General features: G+C 39.9%; 1 protein-coding gene and 1 non-coding gene across 6 annotated transcripts in view; one reads left to right on the top strand and one right to left on the bottom strand.

Moving 5' to 3' along the window:
- Window positions 1-19,962, top strand: part of CELF1 (CUGBP Elav-like family member 1) — a 69,410-nt gene that overhangs the window by 36,821 nt on the left and 12,627 nt on the right. For 2 of the 5 annotated variants that reach the window (XM_087821875.1, XM_087821874.1), the window contains exons 2-8: window positions 4,675-4,826; window positions 13,652-13,839; window positions 15,725-15,807; window positions 16,154-16,202; window positions 16,895-17,026; window positions 17,707-17,786; window positions 18,141-18,302. In XM_087821875.1, coding sequence (XP_087678001.1) covers window positions 4,756-4,826; window positions 13,652-13,839; window positions 15,725-15,807; window positions 16,154-16,202; window positions 16,895-17,026; window positions 17,707-17,786; window positions 18,141-18,302 — 765 coding nt within the window. In that variant the 5' untranslated portion in view covers window positions 4,675-4,755. Of the gene's footprint in view, window positions 1-4,674; window positions 4,827-13,651; window positions 13,840-15,724; window positions 15,808-16,153; window positions 16,203-16,891; window positions 17,027-17,706; window positions 17,787-18,140; window positions 18,303-19,962 lie in introns of those variants that run through there. The other 3 variants (XM_016203994.2, XM_016203991.2, XM_087821876.1) reach the window with 2 other exon arrangements.
- Window positions 7,496-7,602, bottom strand: LOC148092053 (U6 spliceosomal RNA). Its single transcript, XR_015715364.1, has one exon. It is a non-coding gene; the product is annotated as a U6 spliceosomal RNA (small nuclear RNA).

Genomic DNA, 19,962 nt, shown 5'->3' with positions numbered 1-19,962 from the left:
TCATAACTGGAAGACCCCAAGTGAAGTAGACTAAGGAAGGATAACGACAGAACTTAGTGGATTTCACACAGATAATGTTACCCTCCTGAAACCAGAATTTGTTCAACATACTGATTTTTTAATCAGCACTGGAGCTTAAATAAAGAATTACACTTAAGTTCCAGAACTAGTTGGTATCTGAAAATATGACCTGATTTGAAGGGTGGTCACAATTTGACAGTACAATTTATTAGGTCAGGGTTAGTCCCAGACACTCCAAGGGAGGCTCTGAGCTTATACTGCTGACAGCACTAAGCAGAGAAGAGGCCCTTCCGTTGGTCCTTCTCTTTGACACCAATTGGGGGAGGAGATAGTGATTAAGGAGGGGGAGGAAATGGATGGAAAACCTTACAGATTTCAAAATGGTAGTACTTTTCCTCCCTTTTACCTTGTCCTGTCCTTTCAGTGCATCATATATGATAATTTTTAAAAAATATATTTTTTATTGATTTCAGAGAGAGGGAGAGGGAGAGGGAAACATCAATGATAAGAGAGAATCATTGGCTGCCTCTCACAAGCCCCCTACTGGAGATTGAGCCCGAAACCCGGGCATGTGCCCCCACTGGGAATTGAATCGAACCGTGACCTCCAGGTTCATGGGTCAACGCTCAGCCACTTAGCCACACTGGCCAGGCGTGATTTTAGATTTGAAATGAAAATTATTTACAATATTTCTTTTTATTCTTTATTACTTCTCTTTCCCCAAGTTCAGAAATGTCTTTGTTGTCTATATTCTTATTGGAAACTTACAAGGTTTTCTGGTTTGTTTCAAATTTTACTCAGCTGTCACATTTTTGCAAAAAAGCTCCCACAAAGTGAAATGCCAATGAGATCATTGCCAATTTAGGTCAGTATATTTTTGCATATGCAAGGTAGTGGATTGGGAGCTCTAGGAGACCCACTAATTACAGTAAAAGTACTCAAGTTTTTGAGAATTTCACTTGAAGTGAAATTCAAGTCCATAAACGTTTTAAGCTAAATTAAATTATTCTGGTTGGTTATTTTCAAGTTGTATCAGTAGCTTCTTTTCTACATTCCTTATATCATCTAACTGCCAGAAGCTGGGGGGTTGGTATCCAGTCCACTTAACTGTCTGAGGTTATGACTTCCCTAGGTTTTTATACTTTTCCTTATATATAGACTGATGGTGATTTTTAATGACATAGATTCTCCTTTATAATTTAGTAGTAGGCTCTAATTTCCTCTAAGCTCATCTAACTAGACTTCATTTTGCCCTTTAAAACACACTTAGATTATCAGGGTGGAAGTATAAAATCTCTCCACCTGTTATTGAACTCCCTGGTTACATCACTATAGCCTGACATTTGCGAGTACCACCTGGTGCTTTTTTGCTCAAGTATGCTTTTCTTTGCTCGTTCATTCTTTTTACAAAACAAAGGCTGTGATTTCTAGCATTTCTAATTCCGTTTTTAAACTGCTTTTTCCATTCCAATATTTTAAATGCAGGGTGTGTTAATCTTTTGAGGGTTCCCCTTATCTACCCATCATTTTAATTAAAAAAAAGTTTTCATTGGTTTTGGGGGTGGGGAGAGGAAAGGAGAGAAACATCGATCAGCTGCCTCCTGCACTCCCCCTACTGGGGATTGAGCCCAAAACCTGGGTATGTGCCCTGACCAGGAATCTAGACAGTGACCTCTCCTTGCATGGGACAATGCTCGACCAACTGAGCCACAGCAGCCAGGGCTCTACCCATCTTTTTTTTTCTTCTTCTTCTTTTTTTTTTTTTTTACTATATCTTTATTGATTTCAGAGAGAGGAAGGGAGAGGGAGAGAGAGATAGAAACATCAGTGATGAGAGAGTCACTCATTGGCTGCCTCCTGCACCCCCCTCCCCACTGCGGATGGAGCCCGGAACCTGGGCATGTGCCCCAATCAGGAGTCAAACTGCGATCTCTTGGGTCCTAGGTCGATGCTCAAGCGCTGAGCCATGCCTAGGCCGGCTCTACCCATCATTTTTAATGATTTGGATTCTTAATGTTAAGACAGACTGATTGCCCTATCATCACATAATCAGGCTTTGAATTGTTGCCCTTAGAAAAGAATTAGAGAATATTCAAAGCAAAGAAAGTTGAGACAGACAACCAAAGAAAGAAAAGGAACCCATGAATATAAATTCATAATGAGAGGACAAGTTGTAAAAAGGGACTATGGGGAAGTTAAGGCCTTCTTTTGCAGCGGACCTTGGTTATAAACCTTCCTGCCAACTCTTTATTTCTAATGCATCCTTTGTGGAAAAAGTCTGGAATGTGTTTCTGATTTAGAAATTAAAAACAACTTATGGGCATTTTTGGTTTCTTTTAATTCTACTTTTTAATTTTAACAGTTGCATTTTGTATTCCCATAATTGTTTTTTATCATCAATTAACTTTGTAACCCATTTCTAGAATTGAGTGACTTGTGATTAATTTTTGTGCTCCTGTCCCTCCCAAGCATGTTGAATGTAATTATACTGAGTTAACTTTTGTGACCCGCTTAAAAAGAAGCATTCTCCTTCATGTAATAACATTTCCATCTTGTACGTTTTTAAAGCAGTGTTGCTTTATATATCGTAAAGTGGATTTTAAAACATTACTCTGAATCAGTGCTTCCCAACTTTTGGCTTGGTAAAAATTACTGTAAGGAGTGCACATTCTTTCATGCACTGAGTAGTACCAGGCTACTCAGTGAAGTCTTCCACATTTAAGCACTCTCTTATTATAGATGTGATTCTGACTGAAACAGATGTAATTACAAGCCATGTATTTTTACTGAATAATAAAAGCATAACAATAACCAGTGGGATTCTTTAAAATTTGCTGATTCCTTTTTAAAGGAATCCTTGAATTTAAAAAATCTAATTTGGTTTACTGACCTCACAAATTTACTCACTGGTCCAGGTAGCTTTCTATAGGAGGAGGCATGGGATGAGCTCCAGTGTACATGGGAGAAACTAGGGCAGACCTAACAAGTAGCATACCCAGTCCCACTTGTGTTCGCAGCCTCTGCCTGTCTGGCAGGAAGGGCTTGGTGAGCTGTATTGTGAGCCAGTTGCAGTCTCCTTTCACTCGCAGCTTGTTTTTGCTTCATCCTTTACTAGGGTAGAAGAGAGCTACTGCCCCTTATGTCTCTACAGCAGTAGATCAGATGAGCCAGGGTCTCTGACTAATAGAAAAGTAGTTAACTGCTGTTGCAGTTTTAAGTTTTGGATGGTTATATCAGAGTTTCTACGTTCCTTAGTCAAACACAGGATAGGTGTCAGTCAGCCACTGCTACACAGACGAGAACATTGAGGCCTATACCATGACATGCTGCCTTTCAGTATTTTTTAAGGAACTACACGTTAGAAGTGCAGTCATTTACCTCTTAATGGGTTGAACATAACTACTTCTTTCAAAGTTCCCTGTGTTAACTGAGCTTGACGGAAGTGAAATCTTTGAAGTAAGGCAACCCTAATGATAAAAATGGAAAGGCGGCCTGTGAAATTTGGGAACCTTCAGAGATACAGTTTTAGAGTCATCTCCTAAATATTGAAATACCACCATTTGTTGTTTGGAGGGATGAGCTAAATTGAGAACGGGAGCAGCACATCTGCCTTGACTGCTAAGCATATCCATCTCTGCTGCTCACCCACAATAGAATTTTTATGTGTGCATTCATCAGTCCTGGTTTTGGCAAGGTTACAGGACGGAGAATGAGGAGGCTTCATCTGCTTTCTCTGTCCTTCCTCACTTGTTTGAGTGTTTGTCCCTAGCAGGCCCCAGTTCTTTTCCATTATTAGAAAGGTCAAACAGCTGAAAAGACATTATTTTCTAGTACTCTGTCAAGAGGCAAAATATTATATTCTATTTTCACTTTTACCTTTTCAATTTTCTGGCAAATTAAGATTCAGAGTTAGTAAAGAAATTCTGCCTTGTGCCATCTAATGAATGTCACTGAAGCAGCAATTTTTAAAGTCTGTCACTGATGAGAAGGCACACTTGGCTGTCAACACCATCAAGAAAGCAAGGTTAGTCAGGTGCAGGTAGTAAGTAGTATGTGAGCAGTAAGTTTCTGATGTCCAGTTCTTGAACCAGCTTGCCTCTGGCCTGCGTCTGATGGTCTGAGCTGGTGGTCCTCCTTATGTGACTATTCTGAGGTTAGTTTGGACCCAAGCACTGTGCTCATTGCTGTCTTTGGTACCTGGTACTTTGGTACCTAAGTTCAGAGCAAGGCTAACAACCCAGTTCTTTCCAAAAACATTTTCAGACCACATAAGGTGAGTTTTTTGGTTTTTTTTCTTCCAGGTAGTTTCAGGCTTTGGGGGTCCTCAGAAACTGATTTGCAGGGAGAGGAGTTTGGAAGATGTGAAACAAGTTTGTGTTTCTTCTGCTCTGTTAGCCACTGCTATCTTCATGGATCTGACACTGTTTATCTGACAGTGCACTTAGTACTGCTTCGCCAGGGAAAAATCACACAAAACAAGCCTGGCGCATCAGCACTTTCGTTGTGTGCTGGGCTGAGCCTCCCTTCACATGGTCGCATCCCCCTTTTAATCCAATGCTCCCTTCCCCTTCCCCAGTACTGCCTGTTTCTGTGGCACTTATTGCTGGTTTCCCTGAGCTCCTGTTTCCACTTTGTGTTTTTTGTGGGGCCCAGGAAGCTAAAGCTGTGTGTATTTGTGGATCAGACAAGTGCAGCAAGTTAATATCATTGGCTTCTGAAGGGGAGAGTGAGGTGATGGCTGCGTTTAAGTTGGATTTCCTTCCAGAAATGATGGTGGATCATTGCTCTTTGAATTCCAGTCCCGTGTAAGTATTTTTGATGTCTAATTTTTTATCATAAGCAGAGGAGCTGGGTTGTTTTCTTTGTTATTTAATGTAACTGGTTCCTTTCCTTAAAAGAGAAAAAATTGGGTGAGGAAGCCAAAATCCATGCTGTTGTTACTTTCTATTAGAGTCTGCTTCTATCTCATGACTGCTGATTTCCTCAAGGCTGTAAGTTCTGTACGTAAGAGGTACATTTGATATATGACCAGCAAGTGTGCTGGCTCCTGTCCCTCCAAGCTGTAGTGTTTTCCATATGGTAGGTTCTGAGGTATTTTTTTTAACTGTACTTTTATTGCTTTAGGTTGGGTATGTAATTTCAAATAATCTTTTGGGAAGTTATTTTTAATGATCAAATTCCTAGACTCATTACAGAGAAGACTGGTAGACTCATCACAGAGTATGTATTTAGTAGTATATGCAGGATGCTGTATTGACATATAAACTGTAATTCTGGATTTTGATTTCAGTTACTAATTGAAAGTGCTATAATACATGATTTGGGATATATCAGCTGCAACCCCCCCCCCCCATTGGCTCAGTCTTGATTGGCAGCTTGCCCAAATAAATTTTGAACACGGTAATGAGAAGCCTCATCAGTACTGCTCAGGAAGTGACACAGCCGTTGTACACAACTAAAGCACTAACCTGGCCCCAAGTTGTAGCTACAGGGAACCTGAATTCTGGGCTTTGTAGAGAACACATTTCTTTCTTTCTTTCTTTCTTTCTTTCTTTCTTTCTTTCTTTCTTTCTTTCTTTCTTTCTTTCTTTCCTTCCTTCCTTCCTTCCTTCCTTCCTTCCTTCCTTCCTTCCTTCCTTCCTTCCTTCCTTCCTTCCTTCCTTCCTTCCTTCCTTCCTTCCTTCCTTCCTTCCTTCCTTCCTTCCTTCCTTCCTTCCTTCTTTCTTTCTTTCTTTCTTTTTTCCTCCCTCTCTCTCTCTTTCTTTCTTTCTTTTTTTAATATATCTTTATTGATTTCAGAGAGAGGAAAGGAGAGGGAGAGAGCTAGAAACATCAATGATGAGAGAGTCATTGATCGGCTGCCTCGTGCATGCCCCCAACTGGGGATTGAGCCCGCAACCCAGGCATGTGCCCTGACCGGGAATCGAACCCTGATCGCCTGGATCCTAGGTCGACGGCTCAACTGCTGAGCCATGCCTGGCCAGGCGAGAACACATTTCTAATTCCTGGTTTCAGTTACTTTAACCAGGCTTCAGAGCATCTTGGAATCTCAAGTAAATGAGTCTAGGTTATTCAAAGCCAAGAATATTAGATGGTAGAATATTCCCTAGATAACACATGATAGTTGCAACTGTTTGATTTTAGGCCTCCACATGCAAATAAGGCCACCCTGGGATTGGATGTAACAGATACGGATAATAGCAGATTCCAAACAGCTCTTCATGGAATAGTTTGGGGGTCCTCAAAGTTAGTTGGCTTGCTTGTTTGAAATAAATCCTGTGCCTTCCCTGTAGTCTCAAATAATAGTAGTTTAGGTCTATTTATAAGAGTTCTTTACTGCTAAAATTCTATTGTATTTACTATATAATAAAAATATTCCTATGTACCAGATATATGAGCCTTAGAAATAGGATTTTGTGGCTCAAATTATCTTTCATTGTAACACTTTCTCTCTCTGCTTTGCCACTGCCTAGTGTTCAACCCTTAGATACAGCATTTTTCCTCAATCAGTTTTCTCACCTTTTTAAAAAAATATATATTTCTATTGATTTCAGAGAGAGGGAGAGAGAGAAACATCAGTGAGAGCCATTGATCAGCTGCCTCCTGCACGCCCCCTGCTGGGGATCGAGTGGAAACCTGGGCATGTGCCCTGACCAGGAATCGAATCGATTTGGATCATAGGTCTCTCCTAGATCATGGGTGGATGATCTAGGCAGGCAGTTTTGTCATCTTTTAACAGGTTGGACTGATTCAGCATCTCATGAAGTCTGGACCATGGAACACTGCATAAAAGTTACCTGGAACATAAAATTGCAGATTCCTGGACCCCTGCCCAGATATTCTTATGCTAGAGTAGGGCCTAAGAATCTGTGTTTTAACAATGTCCCATGTAGTTTTCACATACGCTAGAGTTTGAGAACTAATGGACTGAAGATAGGCCATTCTGAATTGAGGTAATCAGGGAGTACACTGTTATATCATTCTTTTCCAAGTGCATTCACATCTGTTTTAGTCCTCTGTCTTCATAAAAGCTTTTTGAGGTTAATTTGGAATAGGTTATTGCCCCTATTTTACAGATGAGAAACCCAGTTGAGGGGGGCTAAAACTGACTTGCCTGAGGAGAGTTGGTGTTAACCTTGGGCCTAAAATGCAAGTTTAATGATATACTCTATTTTTGCCCCTAGACCAGGCCTCAGCTGTCACTGAACAGAGTTACCCATCAGTTCTTCTCATTATCGCAAGTCCTCGGGCCCGAGTAGGCACCATATACCAAAACACACACCTCAGAGTTGGGAAGAAGAAAGTTCTTGAGAATGGAGTGTGCTTGCCGCCTGCGGTTCTTGGGTTCTAAGTCCTTTACACACAAGCTACTTTAGTAGGAGGCTTGACATCAGTGATTTTCTCTCTGAAGTAATATTGCCTTGGAATGTGATCTAGCAGGGTATCTCATTTCCAATTTTTTTTTTTTCTTTTTTAAAATATGAAACACTTCACGAATTTGCATGTCATCTTGCACAGGGGCCATGCTAATCTTCTGTCGTTACAATTTTAGTACTGTATATGTGCTGCCGAAGTGAGCACTCAGCATTTCTTTACAACAGAGAATTGGTAGAGGAGCTGTGGAAAGGCCCGGGGACCTGAGCCCTAGTGCCTATTCTCACTTGTAACAATGTCCTTGATTTCGCTTTGACCATTCTTCAGCTTCCACTGGTTCCTCTTATTTTGCTTGCCCTGTAAGACATGGATGTTCTCCAGGGGTTGATCTTAGCTCTCTTTTCTTAGCTCTCCCATTGCTTAGGGGGTATTGATGTGCTTTTCTGATTCTCACATCTTTATATGTATCTCGTCAGTGTCCCTGAGCTCTGTGACTTTGTTTGAGAAACTGTTCATTGAGTATCTCCATCTGAAGGCTTCCCCAAGCACAAACAATCCCTCATTGTCTGCACTAGAGTCCAGGAGCGATCAGTAACTTCTCCCCTTCCTCATCTCCTTGATGGAGTGATCTCCAAGTTCCAGTGGGTTCTCCCCCCACATATTTCTCTCTCAGCCTTGCCTACGACTACTTCCTAATCTTAGGAGCTAGTTTTTTTCAAGAGGCTCCTGATCTCCATATTTCCTCACTTTATCTCATCCTCTAGATTAATGCCAGATGTCTTTTTAAAGACAAATGTGATCCTTGTTTAAACATCTTGGAATAAATCCCAGTTCTTTCGGTATAACATGGAAAGCCCCTCACTGGTTCTCTCCAACCTCTCTCTCTATTCTCTTTCATTTTCTAATGTACATATTTTCTCTTTTTTCCTAATATTTTAAATTATTTTATACTCTCCCCTAACTTTTCTCTTTCTAACGTTATCTCAGCCTTTTCTCCCTTCTGAGACTTGCATACTTCATGCTATAGCACTTTTCCCAGCTGCTTAGTTCATTCCCCTTAAATTCCTGCATACAACTACTCCCCTCCTCCAAATAAAATAAAACTATTAGCCACTTTTTTTCACAGAACTTTGATTAATTTGTTAAAGCATTTGTTGAGTATTATAGTTGCATCCTTCCACTTGTTCAGTGCCACTGCCTCCAGGGCAGAATTGCCCTGTCACTTCAATAGATCCTTATAGTGTGTAGTATCTGGCACATTGTAGGAGCATGGAAAATACGGTTGAATGAACGATAAGTCCTGTGAGTTTTTTTAATAATTAGAGATGATTACAGAGATAGGCACTCCAGATATTATCTCCATACCTCAGGGAAGGACATTGAAAACCTTTATAGGCGGATTGTTAGCTGTTCTGTTGTTGAGTAGTGACTTAAAAACCTTTATGGATAGCTCTTTCTGGTACTTAATACCCCAACTAACACAGGAAGAGCTCCCTTTATCCAAATGAAAATTACTTCCTTCCAGCATAGACACATTCTGTCTTGTTCTCACTAGAGAACCAGCTGGTAAGTAACTCAGGCCAGTGTTGCTGGGTCCTTTTTATTGTGATGTTCTTCTGTGCCAGTTTTTCCACAGCACAGTATGTGAGCCAGAGAGACCTGGTGGGGTGGGTGGTGGCTGGAGATCAGGATGCAACAAGTATTTATGCCTGCTGGGAGGTGGAGAGATTGGTAAGTGTCTGAAATTTTTCTGTTTATAAATGAACAAAGGAGGTCAACAAGTAATGAGAAAGAAGGAGAGAGTGAAAAAATGAGTAATGAAAAGGTTTTGAAAATGGTTTTTAAACAGGTGTGAAGGTAGTATTTAAGGGTTTTCTTATAAGGACACAGGTGAACTCGGCTGTAATGTAATCAGGAACTCTGCAGCTGGAACACCTGGAAACTTTTCTGCTTCATTCCTGCTTTACGTGTGCTGCTGCTGCTGCTGCTACTACTCTTCATCTACCCTATAACTTTGGTTCCAGCATGGCTTTCTTAGCCTTGCCCCTGCCCTTCCACCCTATCTTCTGATTCCTCACTCTCTCTTTGTTTCATTGAGAAATAATTCACATAACATAAAATTTACCCTCTTAAACTGCACAGTCTGTGAATTTTACTATATCCATAAAGCTGTGCAATTATCAACTAATTGCAGAAAAATTTTATCACCCTAAAAAGAAACCCTGTACCCATTAGCAATCATTTCCTCCCCTCACTCCCCCCACCTCCGATCCCCATTCCCAGGGAACCACTTTTCTCTTTTCTGTCTCTATAGATTTGCCTATTCTGGATGTGTTGTTATAAATGGAATCACACAATATGTCGCCTTTTGTAATTGACTTCTTTCACTTAGCTTGCTTTGAACTTCATCTGTATTGTAGCGTAACCCGTTATCTCTTGCTGCTGCCCTTTTATCTTGTCAATTTACACTCTCTAGTTGCACCTTTTCCACTTCTGACTTCACCACTAACTGCCTGTTTCTGTTAACCAGTTCCAGGTTCTTTAGAGCATTGCTGTGCAGTAGAGCTTTCTGTGATAAAAATGTTATATATCTCTGCTGTCCTGTGCAGTAGCCACTAGTCACATGTGGCTAGTGGCTATTGTCTTGCTCAGTGCATCTGTAGAGGAACTCGATTAGTTAGGCCTATCTTCCTGTTTTAAGCATAGGTAATGGTCTTAGGTTTCTTGCCAGCCAGTGGATCAGCTTGTTGGGTTAAGTGTTACCCCATGGTGCTGGGGAATGAGAAAGAAGTGGGTTTGGGCTGGGAAGTTTCAAGACAGGGAAAGATAGGAGAAAGAGAAGAGAGTTTAGGAATTTTGAATAGATACGTGCTTTGAAAATAAAGCTCCTTCTTTTCCCTTCCCTGTTTCTCTTCCAAGTTGGTTCTCTGCTCTGTTTTCCTATAGCATGTTCCATGAAGAATCAGGTAGACAAGGCAGCCTCTGGCCCTAATTTCTCAGTTTCTCATTTTTAATGATTTACCAGTTGCCGCCATTTATTGCTTCTGCTGTCTGAAGCAGAGCATAGAGGTGGGTTGGTGTCATGCCTCTCCCCTAAAACACCTGCTGCCTTATCTCCCTTCTTCCCTCACTGCTGCAGACCCTGCTTTTCCTCTCTTCCATCCTACTCCCAGTTCAGTACCTCCACAGAAGATAAGAATTCTACAGACTTGCCTTTTAGAAATGACAGGTACACTGTAGCCACTTCTCCATGGTGCTGCTGAATTCATTGGCTCTTGAACAGGTATAATAAATAACACATAATTAATGATCACTGACCCTAAGGAGCCCTCCACCATTGGGAGGTAAGGCACAAATTTGAGAGTGGATTTAGTGATATGTAGAGTAAATGCCATACCTGAATGATGTGGGATCCTTGTATCACACTGGGCATATTGTCCCAGGTGACTTTTTATGCAGTGGAAACTTTTCATAAGGATGACATCCATACTGGAAGTATGTGTGGAGGGTTGAGGATGGAAAAGCAGTGTTACTCATCTCTTCAGACACAGTTAACAGTTGATGAAAAAGTTTGTGACTGCTTATTACATAAACATGTGGTTGCATCTCCCTTTTTTAGATTATCTCTAGCTGATGTTACTTTTATTTCTAACTCTGTCTTCATGTGCTCCAAATAAATGTTTTTCTTATTCATCTAACACAGTGCCTGGCCTGTGTAAGTGCCCAGTATTTATTGGAGGAAGGAACAAGAACAAACCAGTGGATAACTCCAGTTGTGCATGGTATCCACAGCATCATGAGCCTGGCTTGAAAATTTACTCTGCCCTAGAAGTGCTTCTCAAATAGTGAAGGACCATGTCCTGCCCCCCAACTTGTAAAATACAGTAAAAACAATTGAGTAGAAAAAATAGGGTGTAAATCGCATTTTGTGTGTCTTTATTATTATTACTATTATTATTGGATTGAACATTACAAAATTACTTGGTCCAATTGCTGTAAAAGTTTCTGAGTTAAGTTTGAAGATTGCCCCAAACCCTGGGCATTTTGAGTGCACTGTTCTTGGGGATTCTTCTAATGAATTGGTATTGAGGTGGGGGTGTTTGTGGAGTAGGTGGAATGAAGACATGGACAACTATTCGGAGAGTAAAGAGAGAAGAGAGCATTTGTCTGGAACGTTGTCTCCACTGAACTTTTGGATAAACCACAGTCCACATGTGTTGACTGTGTTTATGCTTTTGCACTAAACAGTAATGTAGAAAGTTTAGAAACGGCACACAAGTATAGATGGAAGGGACAAGCCGAAAGCAGTTGCCTACAATGTAATGCAAGGTAATAAAGACCTTTTTTCTGAACTAGCTGTCAGCTTCCATCCTCAAAACATTCTGAGCACCATTGGGGGTCTATATTAACCCTCCCTAGAATAGAAATATGATTAAAGATTAGCAACATTTTAATAAAATATTAGAATTGGTAATTAAAGTTGTTGGGAGCAGGTTGTAGGGAATGATACTCATTGTTTCACTAGTCATAGTGCTTTTATTTTTAATTTAAATTTAAATTTATTGGGGTGACACCAGTCAGCAAGATTATGTAGGTTTCAAGTGTAGAGTTCTATCTATAATACATGATCTGTATATTGCATTGTGTGCCCACCATCCAAAGTGAAATCATCTCCTGTCACCATATATTTGGCTCCCTTTACCCTCTAATACAGGTAGATTGATCCTGTGACAATCAAGTAATCATAGGAGATAATAATAGTTGCTCTTTAATTTGTGAACCCTCTTTATGCAGAGCATTCATTTTTATCAGGGTTAGTTGCTTAAATAGGGGAATTGTTGAGAACAAGAAATTTCTCCCATCCCACATTGAGTATGTACTTACTTTGAACCAGGCACTATACCAAGTGCAGATACAGGAATGAATAGGAAATAAAACAGTTTCTGCATTCAAGGAGCCCTAGACTAAGCTAGAGTATGGGGAACCTCTACGGACAAAGCAACAAGAGCTGGTCTATATGCCATTTATCTGAACAGCTTTCAATAATAAGTTAATGCTAGATTTAGTAAAGGTGATGTGAGAATTGCCCCTGTGGGTGTTGTTACAAGAGATTTAGGAATTAAAAGATAGCGGTTGAGCTGCTTTCATAGATCCATCATTCTCAGTGGTCTTCAAATACTATTCAAAAGATAGCAGTGGTGTAAAAACTTGTGTTTCCTTTAATGAAAACTATTATTTTATTTAGGGTTAGATATTAAAGCATGGCAAATTTGAATATGATGATGTGATTCTGGATTAAGCAGCAAACACTAGCGGAAAAGTTAATTATGATGGCTCTTTGGAATTTAAGTTGTTACTGATATAGATAAGATCTTGAAACGGTGGTACAGAAAGTCTTTGATTTGTTTTGATGGTGGAAATATTCGTAGTGCAAGAATCCCCCTAGGTTCTTGGCAGTTGCAGGGGTAGCAATGAAGGTATTAAAATATGAACATTACAAGTTTGGTGTGATAGGATTGAGGAATTTGTTGTCTTTGTAGTGGTTGTAGTTGGTAAGGGAATAACTGGTAAAGTCTTGGAAAAACAGCATTAAATTGGGTAACATAGAAACAATAAAAGCCTAGAATGGTGACATCATTGTTTATGTTTATATAACAATCACTTGTTAGAGTTTAAGAGGCAGTTGTGTTTTGGTCTGGGGGCCTACCTCAAGAGCACCAGGATTAGCACAATAGACAGCCACATTCAAAGACCAACATCTAGTCAGTCCTTAGCTTGGGCCTTGGAAATCAAGTGCCTCTGTTCTAATGTCTACTGAAAGGAAACTTTTTACCTATCATTGTATTATTGAGAGTCCTGAATCTTGTTCATAATTAATAGTCCTTTGTGTTTTTGTGAACATTTTAAAAAGCTTTGTTAACTACTCTTAAAATTATTAAAATTTGCTTTAGGAAATTTACCTCTTAAGTTCTTCTGAGAATTCTCATACTAGACAAAGAATAAGTGACACTCAATTTCTTAGTTAAAACCTAGGGTATCCTAATCAGAATGGCAACTTTAGTTTGGGATCTAATTCTAATGGAAGGGGGCGGCCATGGTGAGGGAGGACCAGGGAACTCTGGTAAATTGAATGGAAGTCATAAAAGACAGATTCCCCCCCCTGCTTTTTCAGGAGATAGTTGAGATCTTTAAAGCAAAGAAAACTCCCTCTGGAAAGCAACATGAGTATATAATAGTAGTTTTTTATCTAATGCAGCTCAAAGAAAATGAACGGCACCCTGGACCATCCAGACCAACCGGATCTTGATGCTATCAAGATGTTTGTGGGCCAGGTTCCGAGGACCTGGTCTGAGAAGGACTTGAGGGAACTCTTTGAACAGTATGGTGCTGTCTATGAAATCAACGTCCTAAGGGATAGGAGCCAAAACCCTCCTCAGAGCAAAGGTGAGGGTTTGGGTTTTATATGTAAATTTTGTCCTGTGCATGCTGTCTCTCATTGCCAGAATGTTCCTATGGTCATATGGGGGAGGGTGGGGAATCTGTTCTTTTTTAGTAGCTATATATTCCAGCCCAAACACATTTAATGGCTTAAGAATAAAAAGTTAAGATGACTTCGTGAGGATGATTTGTAAATTGGATCTTGTCCATTAAGTAAACCAGCCACATAAAATTTTCTTCACTGTTTTGGCTAGGGTAAGCTAATTCTAATGGGAGGGGATGGCCATGGAAAGAAGAAGACTGTCCATGTACCCATGGGTTTCTGTTAGTGTATATAAAGGCCTTGCAGGATGGCTTAGCAACTAGGAGGGCCTTGTTTGTAGGTACCTGTTTGCTATAGCCTATAAAATAAACAGAAGAAAGGCTGAGCTGCTTCCAGATATACCCAGCAGAGTAGAAATTTAATAGGACTTACAGTAGCTAAGGTGTTAGCTTTGCCCCTCCACACACACAGATTCAGAGTGATTTTCTGTGAAAGCTGTTGTTCTACAGTACAAATGTGAACAAGCATGATTGTCACGTTTGAAACCAGTTTTATAGCAGGATCTAGAAGAAAGGAATTAATTTCCCTTTTTGCCATAGTTAGCTCAGTTGGTTAGAGCGTCGTCCTGATAGGCCAAAGTTGCAGGTTTGAACCTCGTTCAGGGCACGTACGAGAATCATCTGATGCCTGGCGTGTGTGGCTCAGTGATTGAACATCGATCCATGAACCAAAAGGTTGCCAGTTGGATTCCCGGTCAGAGCACATGCCCAGGTTGGGAGCTCAGTTTCCAGTGGGGAGCGTGCAGGAGGCAAGCCGCTCAGTGATGTTTCTTTTTCATTGGTGTTTTTCTCTATCCTCTCTCTTTAAAAGTCAATAAAAAAATTTAAAAAAAAGAATCAGCCAATGAATGCTTAAATAAGTGGAACAACAAATCGATGTTTCTCTCTCCCCCTTCTCTCTTCTCTCTCTAAAATCAATTGAAAGTATTGTAATTTCGAAATGACTGGCAATATAACGTGCAGTAATTTAAAATCTTATTTGCAGAGTGATTTTTAAAGAAACGTGTATCGTATCTCTTGCACTATGAACCCAAGATTTACAAAATACACCTCCTCCCTCCTATCCCCAGCAAAGACACAAAGCACAAAATTTACAGATCTCAGTCAGCAGCATGTACTGTTAGAAGCTTAATTATATTTGATGAGAACCAAGAGTCCAAAAAAAGATACCAAGAGGTTCTTGCTCTTAAGTCATTTTATAATTTAATAAATGATAATTATGTTTGAGGCATATGGTAAGAATTGTCTACAGTGTAAGGAGTAATATATTCTGAAAAGAATGTGTTTCTGGTAGACAATGACCCGCGGTGTTTAAGGTGCCTGTCTGTCTTGTTTGTAGCCGAGTCCTCTTGCCCAGCACACTACCTGGTCCTCCAAATAGGGTGGGTTCAATGGCTTGGTCATCTTTCCCAAAGAAAAGAAAGCTAAGAGCAGCTAAAGAAGAATTTTAATAGAACTAAAAGACTATAACAATAAAGAAAATTCGTAGGAAAAGTGTGTTTTTCCCCCCTCTGCTAGGTTCATCCCCTCCCCCGCCCTCTCGCTAATTTTAATAAACCCTGCCCTTTTAAAGTTCTAATACAGGGCAGGGCAAAAGTAGGTTTACAGTTGCTCGTATGGAAAATAATGCAATAATTAGTAAATAATAAGACAAGAATAAACTGTGTTTCACATACAACTGTAAACCTACTTTTAACCCAACCCTTTATGTCCAGGGAGGACTGAGTACTCCAGGAATTCTCTGCTTTCAGAGGACTGGTTTGATTTTGTGAAATCTTGTTTATTGCAGGGTGCTGTTTTGTTACATTTTACACCCGCAAAGCTGCATTAGAAGCACAGAATGCTCTTCACAACATGAAGGTCCTCCCAGGGGTAAGAAAGCTCCTACTAGTGAGTGGGAAGTGTGGTGGTTTTGACTTAGTGATCAGGTACACAATGAAAACCATTTGGTGGAAAGAGTAACTGCCACAGGAATGGATGTGAAGGGGACTTCCAAAGGTGATAGGCTGAAAGTAGTTCTTTCTCAGCCAAGAGGATTTTGACTTCTTGACTCAGCATTCTATCTATTCTGATATTTTGCGGGGCAAAGGTCATGAGGCAGATGTGAGTTCAAGAGAACTCTTACAGGCTCTAGTTTTGGTGTTCCTTGAGTCCTAACTCTTATTTCTGAAAGCCTTCAGTGTGTACAATGGTAATAGTCATGTGTTTTCCTTTTCAGATGCATCATCCTATACAGATGAAACCTGCTGACAGTGAGAAGAACAATGGTAAGCAAGCATGTAGGCCCTCCCCTTATCAGGTTTCTTCCTAGTTTGCTGTTCTCGTGGCATCTGAGTTGCATTGTGCTCTAATTTCTTTTTGAGGTAGAATGGACATACAGCATTACATTAATTTCAGGGTACAACATAATGTTTTGATAAGTATTGTGAAATGATCACCATGGTAAGGCCAGTTAACCATTCTGTAACAATGTTATTGTGGAAATACCATACATGGTTACAGAAAACTTTTCTTGTGATGAAATTTTTAAAAGATCTACTCTCTTAGCAACTTTCAAATATGCAATACAGTATTACTAACTATAGTCTCCATGCTGTGCCTTATATCCCCATGACTTACTTATTTTATAATTGTAAGTTTGTACTTTTTGAGCCCCTTCACTTCCTTTGTCCATCTTCCACTCACCGTCTCTGACAACCATCAATTTGTTGCAGAATGGTTATGACCTTTCACAAGGTCATAAAGCTACTTCATTTCATCTAAGTGCTTCCAATTTTAAGATACCATTGTTTATAAGAGGAAGGGCTAACTATGGGGGGAAAGGTATATCTTAGAATCTGTGAAATAGGGCATGAAGGCACCAGAGCCAGGGTTCAAGCCCATGTGCTCTTGACTCCTGTGCTCTACTACCTCTTGCAGTAATAATGTTCAAGCCTTTTGTGTTTTACTCTCTTAGCAGTGGAAGACAGGAAGCTGTTTATTGGTATGATTTCCAAGAAGTGCACTGAAAATGACATCCGAGTCATGTTCTCTTCATTTGGACAGATTGAAGAATGCCGGATATTGCGGGGACCTGATGGACTGAGCCGAGGTGGGTACATTTTTAAGCTTTAAAGATACTCATCTTGCCCTGGCCGGGTAGCTCACTTGGTTAGAGTGTTGCCCCGATACTCCAAGGTTACAGGTTAGATTTTTAGTCAGGGCACAAACAAGATTCAACCAATGAGTGCATAAATAAGTGGAACAAAAAATTGATGTTTCTCTCTATGTATATCTCCCTTCCTATCTCTTTAAAAATCAATAAATAAAAATAAATTAAAAAGATGCTAATTTTGAATTTGGAGTCTCTTTAATTGGACTAGTGACCCCTAGCCAATACAGCTCTGTCATGGTGGAGAGGTTGGTGTTGGTGGATTCTGCCCTTCAGTGTCATGTATTAAAATTCTCTTCTTCTATGCTTGGAAAGGTTTGTGATGTCAAAATGGAAGCACTCTTCTCAGGAGGAACTAGAGGCTAAGAATCCTCTTTTATCCCTCAAGCACTTTGTTTGCTGGGTTTCTCTGCTTCCTAGGTTTTTCATTATAGCAGTTATCACCCCGGTGTGACATAGTTCTCCCACTAGATCATGAACCCCTGAAGGCAGGAACCACATCTAGTGTCTAGTCCATACATATTGCTTTCATGGTACTTCGCACATAGTTAAGTGCTCAGTTAATGTCTTTAAGTAAATAAGCAAATGAATGATTGAGTTATTGACCCTTCTCTTACCAGGTTGTGCATTTGTGACTTTTACAACAAGAGCCATGGCACAGACGGCTATCAAGGCAATGCACCAAGCACAGACCATGGAGGTAGGAAGCAGATGAATACAAGGGGGAAGTTCCTTAGCCTGAGAGTGCTAGGGCATTTGGCCTTCAAAGCCCAACAGCATGTATAGCATCTGGTTGTCCTGAAAGTTAAGCAGGCCAGATGTCTTAAAGTTAACAACCGATGGTTTCTTTAACATATTGGATATTATTAAATGAACATTAAAATGAGCATATTGGAACTAGTTGCCCTTTTAAATTGTCTTTTGTCACGTGTATCCGGAAGGGAATTATTTAACAGTGAATGAAATTAGAATGCAACCTGTGTGTCACTAGAAAGGATTTTTCCTTCACCCAGAAGGAGGAATTTGACCCTTACTGGTTTTGGTGTTTTCATAGGGTTGCTCATCCCCCATGGTGGTAAAATTTGCTGATACGCAGAAGGACAAAGAACAGAAGAGAATGGCCCAGCAGCTCCAGCAGCAGATGCAGCAAATCAGCGCAGCATCTGTGTGGGGAAACCTTGCTGGTCTAAATACTCTTGGACCCCAGTATTTAGCAGTGAGTCTTTGTGGTTTGCTTTCTGCAGACTGTGCAAGCTCCCAGCTGTTTCTTCTTTTGCTATCCCCAGCAAACAGACGCAGTGGCATTTACAACTTTTAGCACATTGGAATTTTATGTAAAAGTTCAGGCAGTGCAATGTTCTTTAAGTCATGTTCTCGTCATCGCTCTGGTCACACATCTTTGGTTATATTTTGAGACTTTGATTATATCTTGAGTTAAAGTGAAATCATAATTTCTTGATAAAAAAAGATTTAGAAACATCTCATGCCCCTGCCCCCAAGAAAAAAAATTCCTAAGGGAATCTTAATTATGAAATATCTTTCTATCAGACCTTATTGAGTCTCCCTGAAGAGTATGATAAATGTTTCTTTCTGCTGATTGAGAGATCAAGCATTGACATTATTAAATGAGTATTATAGGTGTATATTTGAGTTTTCTATATTGTAAATAGATTTCTTTTAATTTGCTCGCTCTCTCATTGAATTTAAGTCGTACAGTCCAAAAGAGGGGCAGGCTCCAATTTATTATTAAGATTTACTAGGTCTGCAATATTACAGGAGATTTTCCCTGCTAAAACCGTTAAAGGAATTGCAGACAGGACACTATAATTAAAACTGTGCCATCTGCAAATCAGAAAGAACAGGTCATCTGTAAAGCTACCAATGAAAGAAAATAAAGGGTGAAACCACTAGATTTATATGGATAGTCCAAAAATATACACATAGGAATAATTATTGTCATCTACTGCTATTCCTTTCAAATATTATCCTCTATGGAAACAGAAGGAAGGCAGTGATTTCTGTCCCCCAGTACTGAATTTTGACTAATTTGATGCCTCCTAGTCTCCATATTTCTAATATGTTAGACAGAATCCCAGTTTATCCTTGCTAATATTTCTCAGAAGTCAAAAAGTGAAGATGGTGGTTCTATTTCAACAGATCACATTGTTCCTAATGCTAGAACATTCCTTAAAAGTTTAGAAAATTCAGAGAGATTTTAGTCTTCTGCCAAAATTATAATGCTTTGAAAATGATCTCCATGATACACATTTACTTCTTAGAGAGTTTTAGAGCCTCTTTTCAGGGAACACTCCCCTTTTTTTTGTTGTGCTACATCCAGCAATTACCTGATGCTATATGGTGAGAGCTATGGTCTCTTTAATTTAGATGTGATCCCCTCCCTAAAAGCTATTCTCATTTAAGGAGGAAATGAAGGTGATAAATACAGTATGCACAGTCCACCAGCTAGGACTGAACACATTGCCCAAGGTGTTTAAGAAGACAAGTGAATTCGTGGGTGCTAATGGGCTGTGTAAGTGATAGTGCATCAGCATTCATTATGAATTTTTTTGTGGGGCTGTGGACCCCTTTGAGAACCTGGTAAAAATTGTGTGTGTGCTTTTTTTTTTCCATTCTGTTTCTGGAGGTTTGTGGACCTCCTGAAACCTGTGGATTAAAGGGATTCAAGAGAAACCAGATCATATGTTTATGGGAATGGACAACAGGTTGCATAAAGGATCTAGAAGCAAGAGTACCAGTTGTCCATAAGGAACAGTGATTGCATTTGAATGGAGCAAAGGTTTCAGCAGGTTGGTTAGATAAACATTGTGGTCAGCTAAGATGCAGAATAAGGTCAAGGTCATGGAGATCCATAAACT

Source organism: Miniopterus natalensis, chromosome 11 (assembly GCF_054644295.1).
Source record: "Miniopterus natalensis isolate mMinNat1 chromosome 11, mMinNat1.hap1, whole genome shotgun sequence".
In the NCBI taxonomy this organism is placed as follows: Eukaryota; Metazoa; Chordata; class Mammalia; order Chiroptera; family Miniopteridae; genus Miniopterus; species Miniopterus natalensis.
Note: the sequence above shows the minus strand (reverse complement) of the source record. Positions and strands in the feature narration are given on the sequence as shown.